Source organism: Agelaius tricolor, unplaced genomic scaffold (assembly GCF_023055355.1).
Source record: "Agelaius tricolor isolate 1412-34295 unplaced genomic scaffold, bAgeTri1.0.p SCAF_6, whole genome shotgun sequence".
Classification (NCBI taxonomy): domain Eukaryota; kingdom Metazoa; phylum Chordata; class Aves; order Passeriformes; family Icteridae; genus Agelaius; species Agelaius tricolor.
The window spans coordinates 37,329,575-37,352,510 of NW_027269266.1; the positions used below are offsets into that span (position 1 = coordinate 37,329,575).

Sequence of the window (22,936 nt, forward strand, 5' to 3'; positions counted from 1 at the left end):
TAATAAAGAGCTAAAGTAATGGTGACTGAGTAATCACCTGTTATGGAACAGAAAATAAAGACAAAAGAAGGGGAAGCATACTGAAGAGTCACACAATGGCTTAACAAATGAATAAAACAAAGCAGATTAAATAGCCTTGCCTGTAACTTTTTTCTCATCATCATCATAGTTGCTGGACGTTAGTAGCTGCCCAAAGATTAAAGCAGGTACATATACTTTCTCTACTTTGTGTTCCACAACTGGTATCCCCTTTCCATTATTCCATATGCTGATAATGTTTGATTCCCTGGAAAATAGTGAAGACATTAAGCAAATGAATGCAATCTTGAAAATAGACTTCTGCATACCTGCTTAAACACAGTAAATAAAATTAACTACACAAAAATATAGCAAAAGACCATATTCTTACCACTTTTACTTAGAGCGCTAACAATTTTAATTACAAAAAATTCCACTTATTTTTGCTTATTAGATGTCTTGGAAGAAAGAGCTTAATTGTCCATACATAACAGTATTTCATACAACAATAATAACCCCAAAAAAATTGTTTGAAGAGCTTTCACTGTCAACATGAACTGGAACAGGGGCCTGACAATTAGTGACAGAATTAAATTCAATATAGAGATGTAGCTTTTAAGGTTTCATTGAAGTCCATCCAGACAAGTTATCATCTGTTTAAAAGTGTAATTTCTGAGCTATGATAAATATTGTGACTTATTTTATGTATCAGTGCCAAAATCCATCAATATCTGGCATCATTAATATTTCTAGCTCTTACACAGGATTTTCATTTTTGAGTATTAGAGAGTTCAAAATCAGGCCAGGTCTAGCAAATTTAAACATTTACAATTTCCCTCCCACTCCATGACAGAAGTGGAAAAATCACTTCTCAGCATATTTATCCTAAAGGTTAGGTCTGAAAACTAGTTACTAAATAATTTATTATTCAGTTAAATGTCAGTGAAAAAGTACTACCAAAGGAACCCAATCAGCATCTATTTAAATACAGTATTTCTCACCTAAAATTATCTCTTCGAGTATTTAGTTTCAAAAAACATGGTAATGAAGTGTTTGCAATATGAAGTTTCAGTGTGATATAGATGACTAATTCAAACAGTCTTATCCTAATGCTGAAGGAGTTAACACAGAAATTCAAGAGGGGCAAAACTGTCTCACAAAACCTCGAAGCTGGTATTTAAGATTTGTAAAGAACCTGGCTGGCTATAGTTATGCACTGCCAATTTAAATTTATCACAAATTTTATGAACTTCTGGTCTTAAGTTTCATTGAGACCTTAACAAATGGTTAAGGAAAGCAATTATTATAAATTCAGAATGGTAGCATTTACTGTTAACCACTTTTCATACACCTCTTCATCTTAAAATATGAAGCTAATGGAAACAATTCCAAAAATATTCTGTTTTCAAGAAATTCAATTTCATTAGTAAAATCATTTGTACAAATCTGAACTGCAATAGCACTGGCAGGGAAAGCAAATGAAAACATGCTTTTACTTACGGATCAATGGATATTTTAATACAAGTCATATTCTTGTCCCTCTGCTTATTGTCAGCAGCATTTACTATGAAACAAAGGAGTACAAATTAACACTTCATAGGCAATTATTAATCTCTGGGTCTGTAAAACTGATTTTATACATATTCCACCACCAGTTACAACAGTCCAGGTATTTCTTAATCTGGCAGCTCTTTGTATATATTTTGTATCTTAGCACTGGAGTCTATAAATATAACCAAGTATCTACAAGAAGATATTTTTCAACCTTCTTATAATTACTGATTCTATTTGTAGCAGTTAGACTAGACTATCTCAGAAATAAATATAGAAGTGTATTTTGTGAGCTCATGACTGTTCTCAACATACTGAGCACTTCATTCTTCTCTTGTTGCTCTTGTTTGGATATTCATTGCAGCAGGTATGTGAAAAACCCTAGAAGCTTATACGCATCACCAGACCAGTTTATACATGGAAACCCACCAAGAAAGTGACATTCATTAAGGAGTGTTTTGACTGCAGCAAAAGCTCTATTTAAAGAGCCTGCAAGACTTGTAACTAACAGTTTACACAGTTTAGGATCAAAACAAGGATAACTGGAAATTAACACTTATCAGAATTTAATTAAATTGCACCGCCATGTATATGAACTACAGGAAGCAGAAATGTGACTGTGGCCCTAAACATGAAAACACATTACAGTAATTTTCAGTTTCTGTCTCATCATCTATGAAACAGATGAAGGTAAAACCCCAAAACACCAAAGTACAATATCTTAGCAGCTGACAAGGACCTCAGTATAAAATCAGATATTTCAAAGCACTTTTGCTAAAATCATGAATTTTCATTCAAAAGCATGCATAGCTAAAATGTCCCATTTTCATAATTTTATTACAGTGTCCCCTAGCTCTCAAACCACACTCTCTGGAGCACTTACCAGTGCTTCATAAAGCAGCAATAAGCCATGAAGTACTACAATAATGACAGAATACTGATCTTCCTTCTGAATGGGACAATATGGAAGTGGTCTCCCTAACATGAAAAGCCAAAAAACTTAGATCTGTGAGGCAGTACTCAAAACAGAGGTGATTAAAGGTTTTCATTCCCATGTTTATCAAATTAAGGAATAAGTTAAAAATAATTTAGAAAAAATATAAGCATTATTTTCTGTCTAGTAAAGATGTACTGCCTCAAAAACAGCAATGCTGTAAAGCAATTTTAGCAATGTGGAAAAGTTGTGAACCTAATGAAGGTCATGACAAAACTGACCTCAGTAGACCATAATTTAATTTATGTGGTAATCCTACCAATCCTTTAAACAGAATTTCATAGAAGTTCATAAGTGCAAGATTTTGTCAATTAGATCAGTTCAGAAGACAGCACAGTATTCAGATATTCCACATCTCTACTGCTGATTAGCATGTGCCTGTCACCAACAGAATATCATCAACTAGTAAGTCACAGTAACTCAGAGAATTTTGACAAAGTTTTCTGAAAATATTTTTTGTGCCTCAGTCATAGTGCTTTTTAATGGCAGTATGATACTAATTTATTTTAAAACTGTATGAAGTCTAGAAATGATCCATGAAAACTACCATCACTATCCCCCCCTAGAGAAGGAGGAAGTTTTAACAATTGATGAAAGGATGATCTAAGTGAACACTCAGACATCTCAGAAGTTGCATTCTTTCAGAGGAATAATCTTCTTTCAAATGTCACTTTAAATTGTAGCCCTAAAAACACTACACAGATTAAAAATCTTGTAACAATATTGATCATAAAGAATGATCTAGTTTGGATATTCAGTAACAAATATTTACATTTTCTTACAAGTTCAGCTGAATACTCTTCTCTTTTAACCTGTTCTGTAGTTCCAGAATGCACTAAATTTTTATGCTCTATAATTTTGCAGGACTCAAGTCTGGGATTTAAACTTAGATACAAGTTGATGTACTTTGAGAGCATTCAAGAAAAGCTTGTACTCCACAATGCTAAAGCAGTATTATTGTTAAAAATACTTACCAAGAATTTCATCAAAGATCTTGTACAAGCCTGGAACAAAGGTAACTTCTCTGCAATTCATTCCTACATCTTCATCATAAACCCACATTAACTACATGGAAACAAAATAAAATAAAAGTATTTATTGTCTTGGTAAACCAGTCTATGATTCCCTAAGATCTATTTCCTTCAGGAACTTTCCTCTTAGAGTCTGATCACTGCAGCTATACAAGACAAAAGCAGGAGTCTGCAGAAGTTATAGCAGCACCCACAGGGATTCCATAATGAAAATCCATTATTTTCTGCTTGGCGGGGAACTCCCAACAGTACAGACAGTGAAGTTCAAAGCAATTTACAACTTCACAAAAACAACTGAAGAAAGTGTCAGCAGGAGGCTTAAATTCTCTGTTCTCTACCTAAACCAAGAGACCAAAGCATTTTTGCACCTGGTATAAATGCTACTTACAAATATGCATAGATATGTGTGTGCACATAAGCATGTTTGTGAGCACAGACCTATACACACAGAGCTGTCTGTTCACACACATAGGTGTTTGTCTTTTGACTGGATTTCAGTATTTTTTGATCCTATCTTTTCAGATGAACCAAGCACTCAACTCCTTAAAGTAGGTCTTATTTCATCCCCTTCCTACACACGCATACATAAACAAGACCACAGTTTTTGACCATCTAATTCAGAAAACTGAGAAAAACAGAAAAGCATCTATTTCATAACCATAATAGACATGTCCTCATTAAAACAACAAAAACCATTAAGACTGTAAATTCAGTGACCCTTACCTGAGTTAAGGGTTCAACTGACCCAATGTAGGTATCTGGACGGAGGAGGATGTGCTCAAGCTGAGTCTTTTTCTGATAAACTCTCTCAACAGACATCTTCTTTGAAGTGTCATTTTTATTAATGCTTTCTGAGTCTTCCTTTTTTGAAGCATTCATCTGATTATCAAATAACGTCTAAAAAACCAAACCAAACCAACAATCAACCTCATTCAATCTGTCACTCTTGAGATATAAACAAAATCTGACAGAGATTTAAATTACAATCAAAACTTGTCATGTAATTTAAATGTTAAGTTTTCAGATGTATTAAAATAAAGCTATCCTTGCAACAGAGAAAAACCAACAGATTACATGACAGATCCTTAACAAAATGTTGTATATTCAAACTTCAGCAATTTACTAAGCACAATAAACCAAAATAAGGAAACAACAGTTCAAAAGGCACCCATTTCTTCAGGTTAAGTATTTATAACATCCATTTTGTGTATAAGCATTTGAATCCAAACCACTGAATACTGTTCCAAATGGTAACAGCAATACTACACTTTTACATTATAGTCTGGACAATTCATTCAGCAGGACTTAAAACACTATAATGCCTCTCCTACTGGCTCCTCAATTACTATAATTTACATTCTCTATTGAAGTGATCAAACCTGATACAATCCCAGAATGCTTCATGATGAGAGGAGAGACGTTATTTACGAGAGCATATAGAGGATGACAAGGGGGAATGGCTTCAAACTGATAGAGTAGGTTTAGATTCCATGTTGGGAAGACATTCTTTACTGGGAGGCTGGTGAGGCACTGGAACAGGTGCCCAGAGAAGCTGTAGATGCTCCATCCCTGGGAATGTTCAAGGCCAGACTGGATGGAACTCTGAGCAACCTGGTCTAGTGGGAGGTCTCCCTGCCCATGGCAGGGGGGGGTTGGAACTCAATGATCTTTAATTTAAAGTCCCTTCTAACCCAGGTCATTCTATGACTCTACCAAATAAGCCAAGAACTGTAAGAAGAGAGAATCACATAGGCTAAAGTTGGAATTTAAACAGAATTCAAGCCTAATCTGTCTGGATTTTATGAAAACTACCTTGAAGAACAGTTTTATGGTAAACTAACCCACTTTGGGATGGGGAGGGAGGTGAGATAAAGAGATATAGTGCACTTTCAGCAATTTATCCTGATAGATACTTCCTTGCCATTGAATGAAAACCACATAATAAAAGGTTCAACTCAGAACAACCAAATAAAGACTGCCCCTCTTCTGAGACAGTAAAAGCATACAAAGAGACTAGTAATGATGTTTTACAGTATGCATTCCTATCTATAAATCGGAATTATCTGAATTATCTTAAAAATGCCAGTAAATGTAACTTTAACTCCCATGATTTATTTGCCTGGCTTGGGAAGATATAAGAAATTCTGTCTCCATCCACCCAGTACCTGAAATTGCCTCCTTCTCTCAGAGGGGCTTTATCAACTCTGAAGCAGGTGTTACATGACCAGTAGAAACCATCACCAGACAAATAATGAGGGCAAAACTCACTTGCCACTCAGGCAAATTTTCTCCCTCTCATTTAGCTGTTTCCAGTATGTGTCTATATAAAGTAAATACAGGCTAAACTCCAACCTTCAATTAACCAGTCATCCTGCAAATTCTGTAGCCAAAAGGAAGTGCAATCACTTCTCCCTCGATCTAGCTTTTGTTGCAGCCTCAGATAGCACTGAAAGCAAAGGGCAAGAAAGCACATAAATCCTTAGGAAAAAAGCAGCAAAGGATACTGAACTCACACTAACAACTTCAGCAGAATAAAAAAGGCCAAACACCAACCTATGCACACAATTTTCCACATATTAATCTCATTTATCTTCTCCAGCTTCTACTACTTAGGCTTTGATGCCTCTCCACCTCCCCCCTCCCAGCCCAGCCAGCACAAGAATAAAGCATTTATTTCTATTCATAACATGGGAAATTACCTTTCTCCTCCAGATTTAGAGATGACATTTTTCTAGTTTGTTTATGGAAATTCTAGGAAGCACACTTCCAGAACTTCGAGAGAGGCAGATTGTGTGCAACAGTGCTGACAACAACCAATTATTTGGCCACAAGTAAGCCTGAACATGTCAAATGAGAGTAAAATTCTCTATTACCTACTCCTGTATCTGACAGCATCCAGAGGAAAAGGGGAAAAAAACTCAGGGAACCTCACAACCTGGCACCAGGACTACACACAGCAGAGTTGGAACCAAAACACTAGCTGTCATGACTATTCTTCTGGACTCTATCTCATTTTCTGCCAAACAGGGAAGTTGCAAAATCACATGGGTGATTAGACGGCTTTGGTATCCAAGTTAATTTAGCCTTCACAGTTATTTGGTTGTAAACTGTGATAACCCTGCCACCAGCACTCTAAAAATATTAGCTGTAGATCAACTAAGCAAGCAGAAAAGGAGCAGAACTTTGCAAATAGATGCATCAAACTGATACATGGAAGACGAGGAACAAGAATTGTTACTAAAGAAGCATTACCAACAGTTGCAACATATTTTTTTTTCATTGAAGTAGTTCTGTGAATGATGTCCGGGCTTCCAATGAGTTTCACTGTACATGTATAAATATTTTTTTCATTTTATTACCATCTTTGATATCATATCTCATGGGAATTACCCTTAGCTCACTTACTGGTCCCACAGGTCTGTTAACACGGTTTTACTATGTTCACTTGTTCTGAAGGGACCAGTGACTAGCAGGAAAATAATATAATATTTTTCAGATTAAATAAGTGTTGGAAAAAATGTAAGAGAGGAAATGCAATTGATATAGAATGCAAAAGAATTCCAGGTGCGAAGACCATTAAAATCTTGTTCAAACAGAACTGCTCCATTTGCTCTCAATTCTTAGGTTGTAAGAAGTTTTTAAAGTCAGGGAAGTGATAGGCAGTTACCACATGATAGCTCTTCAGCTGACATGTATATCAGTATTATATTCTCAGGACTGTTCTGAGACAGCTCTCCAAAATGCTTCTACTCATCCAGTGTGTGAGGACTGGGATCTAACCATGCATCACAACTCAGCAAACACATTAACACAAAGTGAGAACTTAAACTTTCTCCTAAAAATTTAGGCTACAATTTTCCTACCTCCAATAGCAAAAATGCTATGGGACAAGTAGAGTAAGAGTCAGAAGATTAGCAGAAGTCCATTTGATTGTGACCGAGTAGCTCTAGATTGGGAATAATTATTACAGAATAGAATACTGGGAAGGGACTTCTACAAGCTATTTCCTCTAATACAATGCTAGGAAATGCATTTCTGCTTTCCAGTGAAAGTCTTACTGACAGCTTAGAGGAGTTTATACTTTCCAATTTATCAGCAATAAATGTAGAGTATCAAAACTCTCTCTTCTGTTGAGATGATACTTTCAAAATGTTGTCACATTGATAGACAAGGGACAGCGTGCTGTCACATTGACAGCTAAACAAATTCTACTGCCCAAAAAGAGCTAGCCCTGCAGAAGTGTCCCTTCTTGGGGACACTTGAGGTTTGTTGTAGGACAGCACTAGTAAGGATCCTTTGCTACTGTACTCCCTGGGACACCTAAGTCCATTACTGTTTATAACACACTCACTGGAATACGACAATGTACGATTCAAGGAGGGAGAAAAATACACAAAGGATCAGCATAACATTTCTCCTTTCTGCTCAATGATTAAAAAAAAAAAAAAAAAAAGGAAAAAAGTAGTCTTAAAGAACTTCAATAAACTTTAATGCTATAGTTTTTATTAAAACATCACAAAACGTGCCAAATTAAATGTTCATTTCATTGTCATAGAGAAGGACAGATTTTATTCATGATGTATGATTTTATTCATACAATATTTCAAGAATCATACATATTCTGCATGAAAAAATCCTCGTCTTATAAACATTCAGAACTTATTTTAACATGCTATTGAAACACAAGCATAAAAGCAAAAGCCCAAAAGTATTCAACTCTACAGATGAATGTAATTATGCAGGTATGCAAGGATGAGAAGTGCACAGAACTGCAATTTCCCAGGCCAAGCATTTTGGGCTGTGCTGTACCCAGAAAACCAATTCTGAATATCTTTATCTCCATCTCAAATGGACATTTTTAGAGTTCAAGTTATACTTAGAACTCATTCCAAAGAAGAGAAAATCTTCATCACCAAACAGGACAGAGATCTATGGACACAAATATCCTCCACAGTCTTCACATTTTGTGTTCCTTGATAAAAAAGCAAAATGAAATTTAAGTGTTTTCAACTTCTGAATTTCTACTACTTAAAATACAAATAAATCCAACAGGAAAGTCCTCCCCCGCCTTTCTTTTTTTGTTTCAAACTGGGCAAGCACTTAACCACAGTGCTGTTTAACTGACAATCTCTGCTGTATATTTTGGAACTGTCTCAAGAATGCCTTTTGTATTCTGTCCTGTATGAAAGATCTTCATATTGTTAAAGCTTCAATAAGACTTCTCAAAACAGCATCAGCTGTTGTTTCATGAGAAAACCCCTAAAGAGAATTAACCAAGTGTCACAAAGGCCTTAAGTCTTTGCTTCACAGTAAGAAGGCTTTTTGCTTGTTTGTTTGCAGGTGACCCAATGTTCAAGGTCTGCTTTGCAATTTTAATGTTGCCTATTTTTTATTATTTTTATTATTTTTTTAGACACAGTGCATGACTTTCCCAATGCTCTTGTGACATTCAAGACTTTACAAATTCTTACTAACCTTGTGGAGTTTCTAACCCTCCAGACTGATGATAAATACACACTTATGGGTTAGTCAGCAAGACAACCATGCTTAAGTAGTTTGGAAAGCTACAATCTATTACACTATTCATCCTCTTTCAAAGACATGCAGTCAAACTTTATACAGTGACCTCTGATGGTGCCAGCTTCCTACATTGCTCTAAAACACATCATAGTGACAACTGGATAGAAAAACCCCAATTCTCAGGTGACAGCAATTGTTGCACAGGTTACCACATCACCACTATCATGCATGCTGTCACAACCAGGTCTTATTGTGGCAACTGCTTTCCCCAGGATGACTGAAATGTCTGCAGAGCTTCCCTTTTGAAGGTGTTTTGGCCATGAATTTATCTAGTACTGTGTGAAAGCTGCATTCTTTCCTTTGGTGATCTCCATAGCCAGAACCCAAGTAGCTGCTGATAGACAGTTTGGCAACAAGGCTTTTACTGTCTACCTTCAACCCATGAACTCACATATCCTGCTTTGGCATCTTCTTCACATTCTGCCTTTTTTTTTTTCATGTTGTGTTCTCACCCACTGACATTTCTGTGTATAATAAGGCATGTATGACATCCATATTAAGTTAGATTTTTATTGCCTTTTTGTAATGAAAACCAGGTCATGTTATCTTTCTTTGCATTTCGAGCCACCGTGCTGAGTTTGGTTACTTATGCTGCAAACAGCTGTAATTAATACAGCTGAATCTTAATACACACTTGATATAGAGAGTTTGGCAGCACCAGAGAAAAGCTATTCCTATTTAAAGACACAATAACATATAAAGCTACAACAAAGAAGGCAGGTTTCATCATCAGTTTCAATCTTGCCATAGCTGGAATATACATCCTTGCTTTGACTTCTTACTTTAAGTGAAGGTTTTACTCTTACTTAAGTAGATTAATTCCACAACATAAAAAGTTGAAAAACCTGAAAAATGTTAACATTCATGTCTCTCCCCACTTACACAAACTTCATTTTGTATTGGTCACTGTCATAGCCTCCTCCACTGCAAAATATCTCCATACAACAACAAACCATTTTTCTTTAGTCTGCCCATTCCTTCTTATCCCTATTAGGTGGCAAGAAAAGGGCTCATTCCCTACACTGGCAGACAAGCATAAATGAGCCTAGAAGAGAATATGTAGGTGAACTAGAAGTTTCCTTCCCTTTGGCTTTGTCTTTTCTACCTTAAACTCATAAAAATTCCCCATATAATGAATACTCCTGATACATGCTCCTCAATTGGCCAATGCAGCCCTGGGACATAACAATTTAGATAAGTACATGCCATGTGCCCTACATTTCCTTAAATAAAGTGTAGGATAAGCACATTTAGTGGGACAAGACAGTAAATTTTGAGTGTAATTAAGCTGTAAAACCTTGGGAGGTTAATTAAGTAATGAAATCTACAGATTACAGTTCAAAACAAAACTACCTCTTCTGAGGGAGATATGCTGTATCTACAAAAAAAAAAAGTGTATAGGTGCCTTATGATAGTTACTAGGGAATTTTATAGATAACATGCTCTTCTTGACTGTAGTGTGTCATACTGGATCATAATGGCCTCTTCTAGCCCCAGAAAAATTGACAAGGAATACAATTTTACCTAAACATTTTGCAATCTTCCCAAAGAAAACTCTGTCTGAGAATACCTCCCACCATGCAAACAAAACTGGAGGGAGTTTCAAAATAAACCACTCTCCTGCTGTGTTTAACAAATGGTTGGGCTCTCCTGCCAAGATGAAAACACACAAAAGTAACAGTTCCCTTTTACCACAGCAAACTTCCACAGACTGCTGCATACCATTAGTGACATGAGCTAAATCTCTCCATCACATCCTTCCCAAAGCTGATAATTTCCAGAAAATTCACCCAGAACTAGCCTCACCAGTGAGACTAATCCATCTGTTCATTTTAAATTCCTAATTTTATTTTTTTTTTAAATCTCCTGATTCTTACACTTCATTCTGAACTCTGAAAACATCGTATTACATGGAATTTAGTGATGATGATCCAGTTATGGAATAGCTTCAGAATGATCAGATTTCCCTGTTAGAGAGAACCAAAACTATTAATTGCTGCCCAAAGGGCAAAATTCCTTCTTTCTTTCCTCCTCTGTTCCCTACAGTGAAATCAAGTCCACTTCCCAACAATCTGGTTCAGAGAGCAAAGAGAGCTTTTCCCCATTCTTCATCAACCAGAAGCAACCAGTTGTCCACTAGCTCACTTTTCTGAACAAGCTTGCTAGAGAATCAGACAAGTTAGTAGTGCAAGGAAAAAAGCAGAAACATACAGCTAGGAGGATATGGTTAAAAAAAAATGCCACACTTTTCAACAGGTATTGCTAGATTGCTTAGCTGCATGATGGAATGACACTCTTGGAATGACAGAGTTTCATCTTCCTAGTAAATACCTAAACACCATAAAAGTAGCATCATTTTTATTTCAGGATTATTGATACACAACATAGAGGCACACAAGACTTAAATAAAAATTTAGGGATTTTCTTTCTCCATACTTTTTTAAGAATAACACCTTTGTGCAAATATGTATGCTCACTGTAATTACTTCTGACCAGAAAATTATGTATATTGTTTTAAATGTGAATTCATTTTCAGTCATATTAAGTTAGTACAGCAACAGTCATGCTTTATTTGGCACAGGCTCCTACACAACCTGCAATACATTCAGATCATGATCTTTACTATGTTCTTTAAAAGCAGGCGTCTAACATCTGCCCTTGCATGATGCCAATTAAATTGCATTTTATTGCTAGATTTTTCTGTTGGTCTGAAATGTTTTAGTTGTCTATCCACTGACAAGTTCTATTCCAATACTAAACATTTTACTGCTCACACGGTATCAAAAAGCACATCATGGATGAGCTGGTAACAAATTAATCTTCTAAGAATCTCTTATTTCCAGCTAAAATTCAGAGACAAACAAGGGAGAAAACACTCTAACACAAAAAGGAATTTATTAATGTCATACTTTACGACACCTTATGGCTGTTTTCTTACAGATTCTGGTAACAGTGGTCTTTGGAACCACTGGCTGAAGCTGTTTGATGACAGAATCCCCAAATCTGTTTGGTCCACTGTTTCACCAGCCAGCTCACACGCAAGCCCTCCACTAGCCATAAAATCAAAAAGTTTGATGTTCTGACATCTGAACTTCAGATTATCAGTATCGGGCTACACCTCTTTATAACTCTTTATAACATCCTTGACCTTTTCCTAAGGCTTTACTGCATGACTAGTTTGAGCACTGTGAAAGTATTCCAGATTCCCAGCACATTTCCATTTCCCAATTGCAAGGATTACTTGCCACAACCTGATAGTTTTTTGTTTCTGAATAACAAAATCTTTGAAACCCATACAGGCTGTATGTCAAGTATCACATCAGCACTGTGATATTTTCTTTCAGATGCTCTGGGTCCTATGGCCAGCTTGACCCATACCATACTGCAAGGTATTTTTTTCCCTGCTGACTAATCTTCATTATTAACAAACAAACTTTAGAAAAAACTTTGGGCAGGACTAAGGCAACATTCAAGATGTTCATGCTGCAAGACAGCACCTGGAGAGAACAAATCCAACAGGGTAGTTTTTGAGCTCATGTTAACTGGCATACATGAAGATTTCATTCTGCAGAGCACCCCAAACCCAGACTTTTCTGGTTAGGCTCTGGACTACCACTCACACTACATGAGTTATAGAGGAGAGCCCAAATAGCATTCAGAGGTTACTGATCCAGCTGCACTCTTCAGTAGCAAGCAATCCTCTGCTGAACAAGAGAAGCAAATTCTTAGACTCTCACAAATGTAACAGCTATCAGTATACTAGAATTTGTTTCTAATAACACACCTTTATGTTATTTGCCTACCTTGCATTGCAATACTAAAACACCTTGACTGTGATACATGTGTTTTTCATATTTTAATACACATGGTGCCCTAAAATGGAATGCAATATGATCAGTAGAAACTATTGGAAGTCTCCTCCCTGGAACCTTCCACAGAAAACCAGCAGCAACATATTTACCTTAAAACAAGGCACCACATAAATGAAAATTAATGAGCTTCTTTCCTTTAAAAAATCTGTCTCAAACACTGAACAAACTCGACATATTCATACCCCATATTACATTTGGTCCACACTAACAACTACTTTTTTATAATTAGAAGCACCTATGGTAAGACAGCTGCATTTTCTGGTATTCTCTAGTTTAAAAAATCTATTTTTTTCTGCTACATTAAAATAAATATGAATCCAGTGTTCATTAAAAAAAGTTGCTTGAGTTTAATTGCTCAGCTCCTACTATGCAACATCTACTCCTCCTCTGGAGACTTTACAAGCCTTGAAACGTTTTATAAGCCTCATAAATATACTACAAATTCTAGTCTCATTCCTGTAGTAAATTCCATGAGAAAGAAACAGAGGGTTGGTTTTCCAGACATTGACAGCAATTTAGAAGGAGGAAAACAGATGCATCAATGAGTCAATAAACCCTTAATGCTGTTCCAAAACTCCCCTCTCTTCCTCAGCCACTCATCCTCCCACAACATTCCTACAGAAGTCATTAGGAAAAGTCTTTCAGGATTGTTCATTAAAAGTGCTGACAATCTTGAAGATCATCAAAACTCTACTCTTTAATTTGCTATTTAAGAATTGTGTCTTGGCAGGCAGAAGAATCAACCTCTCCATAAAAGGTATCATATAAAAGACTCATAAAATAACTTCAAATATATTTTGAGATTAATTTTTAAGTTGTTTTGCATTTTCATCACCTTTCTGTTACCTGACATGCATGTTTATCACTCAGCTGGCAAAGAAGAAAGTGTACATGGCCTATTCTGAAAGATTTAACTAATATCAGGAAGAGCAGGTTAACACGATACAACTTTAGGTTTGTTTTTTCCCAAGCATCTGGACCATCTGCCTCTGTCTCCGCCATCAAACCAGTAAGGAACTTCTTCCTCTTCCCCCAGCCAATTTCTCTGTATGTACATGCTTGTACAGTCTCCTATTTGAGAGTTTGAAAAAAACCCTCTTCTGGATCTACTTAATACCAAAAAAGAGTAACTGCCTCACTTCTTGCAACTTCTCTCCTCCGAGCAGCTTGCCTCCCTTTTCTTCCAAGATTGTGACAAGACACCTCAAAGTTTTCATGATGATGCTTAAACACAACAGTTGTGGATAAGTTAGGATCACTAAACAGAGAATGACAAAAACCACTACCTCAGCCAACAAAAAGCTCGGTGCTGACACATGGAGTAACAGCCTGGGTGACTTCAGGCAGCAGAACTCTCTATATCAGCTGGACTGAGACAAAGTTATTTTTCCCCAGACACCTTGCCATTCTTGTGCCTTCATATTATGGCACACAACTGGGGAATAAAACACAGAAATGACTGAAATGCTCACACACTACTACACTATCATCCCTAAAAACTCCAAACAGCCCAGAGCTACCGTGGATTACACAGCTGGAAATATCTCCACTGAAGCTCACACTGTCCATTTCTCATAAGTAAAGATGTCCTGCTTAGGGGATGACCCAGAATTCTAACTGCTCTTATGGAAATACTACATATCAAGTTATCTGGTTGCAAGAGCTTTTTTTATTATTTTTTTTTCCTCTGCTTTATCTCAGCTTCTTTTGATTTATAGGAAAATAAGTTCTCACTGTTATCTTATGGCTCCTGTATTTTGTCATGACCAGAAAATATTATTTCTTGCTCTCTCCTTAAAGATTCCTTCAGAGATTGAGAAAGATGGTGTGAGTTCTTGGCACCTCACTAAGGTAGACATTTGCCCAGTTTTTAATACGTTTGCTCTTCTCATAAGTTTCCAATGTCTGAAGAAGGAACAAGAAACCCAAGACTAACTAGGCCCACTCATTCAGTAAAAAAGAGAAAAAAAATCAAGATGTCGTATCCATGAGAGGAGGACTGTTTATATCTCAACTGCAATTCTACTTCACAAATCAGGAAAAAAAAAGGTAGATTAAGCATTTTAATCCTTTTTTATGTATTTTGGGGATTTTTTCCCTTTAAGGTAGCTTTTCAAATTATGTCCAAAGGAAAATACAGATTTGATGTTTAGGTTTGAACATTTCAAACATGTACTAGCTCAAGTAGATTTTACACTAACTTGGCTAATACCTTTTTTGATTACTTGCTGAAAAAAACCCACTAAAATTGCTAGATGTGCATAGTGTAACAAATACACAGATTTATCATTTTCACAAAATAAAAAAAATAGAAGCAATAGCTTACTTTCGGTGGCAAACTGTATTTCTATGTAAATTGGAATTGCATTGAGACACAGACAGGATATTAAAATAGCTTTATTAAATGAAACTAGATGAGCTGATATCATAGAATAAGTTAACAACTCACTTCAAAACACAACGTAAAAAGACTTAGTTCATAAGAGTAAAAGCATTTGCAATCACAGTGAAATTTTAAAAATAGCAGATCTGATGTTCACTTGTCAAGGAAGGGACCAATATTTTCCTGCTTTTCACACAAAATTTTTGAGTACTCTTTACAGAAATACTTGAAGAATACGGGTAGGAAACACTTTTGAATAAAAATTACTAAGAGCTGGTTTATCACTTCGCTTACAAGAAACAGTTTTCTTCTGTATTTGGAACACAAATATTTGGTGTTTGATCTTGACACCTTGTTTTTATTCCTAGAGCTTAAACCATAGTTGAAATTTTAGTACTTATTTTCAAAGTTATGTAATAACATTTTATACGCTTTCATTTAGAATTTACTTTAAATCTGGAATAATAGCCTTAAAAAACATTCTTCCAAAGTACTTGTGTTCCAGTACAAGTATTTGAAAAGACACCACTATGTTTCCAAGCATGCAATTTCAAAAGAAACTTCTTCACACAGTTATACACATATAGAACTATGTATTCTTTTTCTCAATCTGCTTTTGAAAACATTCAGAAACCACCTATTTAATGCAGAAAAATATTTTCACTGTGGGTGGCTTGCAAGAAAGTTACTGTTTCAAATGGGAATTAAGTTTTCTGCAAGTTTTCATTCTTAAGTTTTCTATATTTAATCTATTATATAATATATATATAATATATATAAATAATAATAATAAATAAATAAATATATTATATAATTTATACATTTATACATATATATATATAAAACTCACTCCCAGGGATGGAATCACTCCCATCCATCAGCTATGAATCACATGTGCTGCTTTTAATTAATTGAAACATAAACATGCATTTGCAGACTGCCTTTGCACATAGACACACAAGACAGTTTAGATGCAAGGTAAAAACCTACTTCCAGAAAAATAAAGTCAATGCAAATAAAATACTAAAGTTAATCAGTAACTTTTTCAGACATAAGGTGTCTATCATAGACTACTTGTACGCTCTTTTATTTGGAAAGGTTACTTAATCTCTCCAAATAAAGTAATTCCTTACTTACTAGCACAATACAGCCACAGGCATCTTAGAAATTAAATGTACACACACACAAGTCTCACAGGTCAAATATTAACAGAGGGCATGCGCTCAAATGTACACCTTTCCTCCCTGAACACCTAAAGTAATCACCCACAAACCTTCTAAAATCAATTCCTCCCCAAACCCTGAGATACACATCCCTTTCTAGACTTGGTTACGACTGAGCTCCCCACTCCTATGCACCCATCCCTCCTTCACCTATGGCAGAAGAAGGTTTCCTCCCAGCTCGGAATACAGAGGGTGCAGAGGCACATCCTGAGCTGTGGGACGGGCTCAGCTGCAGGCAAAGACGTGGCCCCGACCCTGCTCCAGTAGCAAGCCTCCACCTGATATCACCTCTACCACTTTGATCCTGCATTATTCAGCACTCTGACAAGGAGAAGACTGGACAACAAAAGTATTTAATGAATGCTGGTGTGAAGGGTAGAGAATAAGAAGCAACCTTTTTTTTTTTTTTGGCCGGCAAACCAAAACACCTGAGGAATCCCTCTTCAGAACTATAGTGTCTGACTCACCCAAGTGAGCCACAAACATTTCCCTGTGGTGCTGGAATACCCAGGGAAGTCATGACATCTCTTTACAGCACTGCCTCCTTAAGGGCAGCAGAATCAGAAATACTACAGGACCAGGAGGGAATGCTGCTTCTCCTCGACTGTTGGATATAGCTATATAGCTCAAAGCCTACAAAACACATTCTGTTTAGTAAAAGTAAATATTAATATCAATAAATTGGGGCAAGTATTTCAGGTCTGACCTTCCTTTCATTGTATAACTGTGAAAAAAGGAGGGGGAGGGAGGGTAAGGACACACAGGACAGGAAACCTCCCAGTTCTCTGGTCACCATAATAGCAAAGGACGGACACATATAAAGGAAGAGAAAAGCACTGAAACAAGGCTTGGCAACAACACAAGAGTTTTCCCCACGCCCCGCCTGCTCTGCAGACACCACAGCGTAGCAGAGGAAAGATAAGCTAACAGCACATGTAACAAGTGTTACATATGTGACAACTGCGTCCGGGCCCAGCTGCAGCCAGGGGAGAAACAGAAGGCCTGATCCAGATAAAGAAATGAAAAGAACAGAAAGCTAATTCTGAGCTCTGACCTGGGCCCGGAGAGGCAACTAAAGAGGTCTAAAGGACTCAGGAGAAGGAACTTCAGCCGCCTACTCCTCTGAAATGAATAGCATAGTAATGAACAGCAATAAAAAGGATAAAGGACCATTTACCCTTGGTTCACCTCTAGGACAGTATGCTTATTTCTAAAAACAGAAGAGTTCATTAGGATTTGTTCATATTGCTGACCATACCTACCGACTGTTTGTACCTGAGGCAAGCAGAACCCTGAGAGCTTACAGAAACAGACCCGTGACAGAGCAGTAACACAATGCAGCTCATGGGTATGCTGTCTCAGCCCAGCACTCTCCCTCCAAGCACTACATGGGCAGAAGGGATTGCATTGCTCCTCCAAAAACCCCTGCTCCCAAATCAGAGGAACGATCAAAGCTCAGTGTAGCAGTGATGGGCAGATCCTTGGGGCAGCAGAGATCCAGGTCAGATTTCAGATGCAAAAAACCTACCCATAAAGTTAAAAACCACCCAGTGCAGAAGCCATAACCAGTGAGTAATGGCACATCACTAGAAGTTATCAGACATTATTCAAGAGGAGCACTTGTTTTAACCCTCTCAGAATGCATTCAATGCCAAATCAAACTGTAAGTCATCCCTTTATTAGGTAAACGTATTTGATTTCAAATGAAACAATAAAAGAAAGACAAGATCCCTTTAATAGGATTAGGGTGGGCTTTATTTGTTGGTGCTTTCTAAAAAAAATATACTGAGCCTACTAGCTTATCAATTACATTCACTCTCCATATTTTAAAAAAATGACAGTATTAAGTTAAAATTACCTTATTTTTAAGGTAAACTCTGAATCTTCTGAAATATGCTTATATTTGAATTTAGATTATTTGAAAGGCTGCTTCTTTTCACTTACCAATATGCAGCTACTGTATTTATTCAAAGAAGTATAACCCAAAAATATGCAATATTTCCACCTACTAATAATATACATTATTTCCATTCCACTCCATCTAAAGAGCAGATACTAATGATATTTTTTAAACGAGAAGTCACATGAACATTCAGCATATATTCACTTTAAGCTAGCATTTCCTAGAGTCAAAACCTGTCCCTTTCACCAAGGACAGGAAAGTGGAAGTAGTGTCCAAAGTCCTAAATTTTTATCAGCACTCTCAGCTTCCATTTATCAGGCTCATACAGCTCTTAGGGTTGAGGACAAAGTCTTGAAAACACTGACAGAATTAAGTGATTAAATGTTACTTGTTTGAAATACTCAGTTTTGTGGGCATTACCATTGTATCAGAACCAATGCACTTCAAAGTGTTACTTACAATGACTTCACCTCCATTATAAAAGGCATATTTATAAAAACAAATTAAGTACTATTACTGCGCCATTACAATTCATTTTCTGTAGTTCCTAAACACACACAGAGGCTGAAGAATTATTTCTTTTGTTCACAGTAAGTTTTTCTATCATTAGAAAATGCCATTATGTTTCACCAATGAAAACTCTCCTAGTTACAAATCCACGCTTTGTTAACTCTTAAGAGTTAAGGTATAAAGAGTTAGTTAACTCTTAATACAACTTAGCACTTTTCTGAATGACACTTGGAGATCACCCACCAAAAGTAATTTATATCACTCTGTCAAAACTCCAACTTCTACCAACTATCAGAGTGCAGAGCAGAGCTGCATGTCAATTTCAGAAAATCATCAACCAGACCAAGGAAAAAATGAGCTATTAAAAAACCAAGCAAGTACATTTTATAAATCAGAGGTTATCTTGGTTTGTCTCCAGTTAAATAATGCTAGATTATTTTCCCAATACACATGTTCAGTTTTTGTACTCTCATGTGTTCCCATCATTGGTAATTGTGCCTAACTAGTTATAGTTCTTCAAGTCCTGTTACAGCTGAAAACACAGATGACTTGCTGTTTGTTTCCATGAACATTTAATTCTTCTTTCTTTTAAAAGTAAAGTTAGGCATCACCTGATGCTTGTATGATGTCTCATCATGAAATTCACTCTAGGGTAAATTCTCTGTTATAGGAAGTATCTTTCCTTTTTCACAACTGCATGTAATTTCTTTCCTACCTACAAGCATGCTCTTTGAATCACACCCAAAGCTGAAGTTTCACATGCAACTCCATACTAAAATGTGAGCAACTAGGTTATGTATACAGGATCTGCTAGTTTGAAACATAAATTAACATCCCACCAAGTTTTAAATGATTCCTCATTTTTAGGGCCAGACTTTCTTCTGTTACCCTTCAATTGTTTAACTCGTGGTCTTATGAAGAAACCACAAACTACAGAGAATACATTACTCAGACAGAGAAGCATCCTGGTGGTTTCAACACACTGGTAAGAATTCTAAAAAAAATCAAGGTGGTTTCAAAACGACCTACAACTGAACTGCAAGTGGTTGCATACCCAGCAGATACATGGCAAGCAGATTAAAGCCAGACAGCTGAAACTACTCTGTCCCTACCTCTGTCCCTCTCACCCTCCTCAAGGACAGCATATGATAATCTGCAAATGAACCACCACCTAAACCAAGGGTTTTTTCAGCCTGGCACACAGGTCATGGCCCCATTCAATTCAGTGCTACAACAATATTGTTCTTTTGCATGCCAGTGTTCTACAGCTGACATGGAACAGGTCTGGTTTTAGGAGCAGGCTCAGAAATCCTACCTTCACAATTTAAAATGCACATGAGAGAATAAAGAATGTCCCACTGTTTTCTGAAAAAATAAATGAACAGTTTCAACTAAAATCCGATTATTTCCCTACAACTACTCTTGAGTTGACAAAAACACTTTTAACTTTTACTGCTTTTAGAGAATGAAAAGTTTGATCATTTCCAGTTGTAGGAAACTGTTGACTCACCATAATTTCAACCCCATTACATTTAAGAACATGTTTCAATAAAAATGCCTATTCAGTAATTTTCACACTTCATTCTGCAGTTTTCTGTATGAGCTGTAAAACTTTCAATTACTTGGTCAAACCTAGATGGTAAAATCTTAATTCTGAAGAGCCATCCAAAGATCACAGTTGATAAATATTGCAAAGTATTGTGAAAAGAAAGGAGAATAGCTTCTCAACTTAGACATGTTCCCATGGCTAAACTGTGTAATTTCAAGTGGCGCAACCAGAAACATACAGATTTTTTTTTAATATACCTTTCCATGCCAGCTTTTTAAAATCAAAGAGAATTACCAACATAAAATGCAGTAATTAGATCCATGGATATAGTCCACCATCAGAACACACACCATTTGTTCACTCCAATAATACTTCATTTTCAACAGCTCCAAGATGTAGAGGGACACAAGAATAAGTTTGCTGTTATTTGTTTAATAGGACTCGTTAAAAGTTCCCACCTCTGGAAAGCACATGTGTCTGATCAAAGATACCTGTCCACCAAGATCTAGTGTCTTCTGCTTAAACATTAAAGAAGTTACCCCTCTATGCCGAGCAGGAGAAAGGCGGGGGAGTTACCGATTGGCTGAACCAGACCCCTTCAGGTCACCTTTGCTCCTCCTTCCTCTCAGGTCTCACCAAAACCTGAGAGCATCCGCTCTTACTACTGACCAGAGGAGCACCTCAGCACTGGGAGCCAGCACTCTCAAAGGACTATAAGGAGGCTCCAAGGATTCACCACTTCTAGAGACAGCTTCACCAGCACCCTCTCTAATCTTAATTCTTCCGACCAACCCAGGAAAGGCAGTAAAACACCCCCTTCTTGGGTCTGTTACAGAGTTACAACTTCTGGAGGATGATGAAGTTGAATGCCAAGATGGAACAGCAAGCACACAGCTCCTGCTTCCTGTCTCTGAAACTTGGGAACTTCAGGTATTGTCTTCACACACAGTTGGAAAAGAAAATAGGATCAACACAAAGACCCTCTGCTAGCCTGCAAAGGCTTTGCTCTAGGAACAAGAGGCAATACCCACAACTCTGGCGGGACGACAGAAAGACAGACAGACCATATCTCGCTTTGGAGGACAGCGACTTCAAGACAGCCCTGATGACCCACCCGCTCCCCCCGGGAGCTTCCCACCTGTTTGCTCAGAGTGACCTCTTCCCTACGGCTCCCAGCACCCCGAGAAGCCCCCAGAGGGATAAAATCTCCCCTCCTGTAGCATCAATTCCAAGCCCAGTCTTCCTCCTCCTATCCCGGAGCCCTCCACAGAGCGGCGGCTCCACAGCGCTTCGCTTTCCACGCCAGCCCCCAGCTTCTTCCCTCAGCTTCTTCCCTCCTTTCAAAGCCAACCCGCGCTCTTTCCACACACGCAAGGGACGCAAACAGAAATAATAGTAATAACAACAAAACACGAGTAGCAAAACCCACGAACAACAAGATGCAGCCCCACAACTTACCACCCAAGTCAGTCCCCCGCTGCCGCCGCCGCCGCCTCCTCCTCCTCCTCCTCCTCCAGACTTTGCCATTTTCTGCCCGTCTCTCCTTAGCCGAGGCGAGGGCGCTCGGAGGCGGCCGGGAGGGCCGGCACCGACACCGCGCCTGGGGCCGCTCCGCGCCCGCCCTTCCCGCCTCGCCCGCCCTCACCGGAGCCCCGGCACCGAGGAAGGGCGGCCGAGGGGCCCGCACAAAGCGCCCCTTCCGCCGGCGGGGAGGCAGCGAGAGGGTGGGAGGGAGGGCCCGGCCGGGCCTGCGGCTCTCGCTAGTTTAAAGGGACGACGGGCCGGTCCCTTCGCCTCGCGGCGGCAGCGGCGGCAACAACAGCCACCGCTATCGCCGCCGTAGCGCTGCTGCCTCCCGCCCTCCTCCTCACCCCCGGGCCGTCCCCCCCCTCCCCCCCCCCCCCCCCCGCAGCCACAAAGGCCCGGAAAACAGATTAATAATAAAAAAATCTCCCCCTCCCTCCCTCCTCCCTCGTCCCCTCCCTCCCTCGTTCACTCCCTCCCTTCCCGCCCCTCGCGCGCGCGCGCGCTCCCGCGCAGACCCGCGCCCCCCGCACACACGCACACCCGGGGCTAGCCCGGCCCCCTCCTTCTTCCCCTCCTCTTTCCACCCGCGTCCCGGCGCCCGGCGCCGCTCCCCCACCGTCGCCTCCTCCCCCTCCTCTCCCCACACAAGCCCCGAAGCGCTGCCGCCGCCGGGACACCGCGCGTAGACAATAAATAACCGCGCCGGTCCCGCTCGGCGTCCGCGCCGCGGCCGCTTCTCCCCGCGCAGCCGGCCCGGGCCTCTTCTCCCCCCGCGCCTTCTGCCCGCCAATCACG

At 38.6% G+C, this 22,936-nt stretch overlaps 1 protein-coding gene across 4 annotated transcripts in view; it reads right to left on the reverse strand.

Annotated features, from left to right (window-relative positions):
• TOP2B (DNA topoisomerase II beta) overlaps nt 1-22,485 on the reverse strand; it is a 61,851-nt gene extending 39,366 nt beyond the window's left edge. For 3 of the 4 annotated variants that reach the window (XM_071429369.1, XM_071429367.1, XM_071429366.1), the window contains exons 1-5: nt 22,073-22,484; nt 4,318-4,491; nt 3,538-3,628; nt 1,519-1,582; nt 141-286 (exon numbers count right to left, since the gene is read on the reverse strand). In XM_071429369.1, coding sequence (XP_071285470.1) covers nt 141-286; nt 1,519-1,582; nt 3,538-3,628; nt 4,318-4,491; nt 22,073-22,141 — 544 coding nt within the window. In that variant the 5' untranslated portion in view covers nt 22,142-22,484. Of the gene's footprint in view, nt 1-140; nt 287-1,518; nt 1,583-3,537; nt 3,629-4,317; nt 4,492-22,072 lie in introns of all 4 variants that reach the window. The other variant, XM_071429368.1, reaches the window with a different exon arrangement.
• Nucleotides 22,486-22,936: the final 451 nt, after the last annotated feature.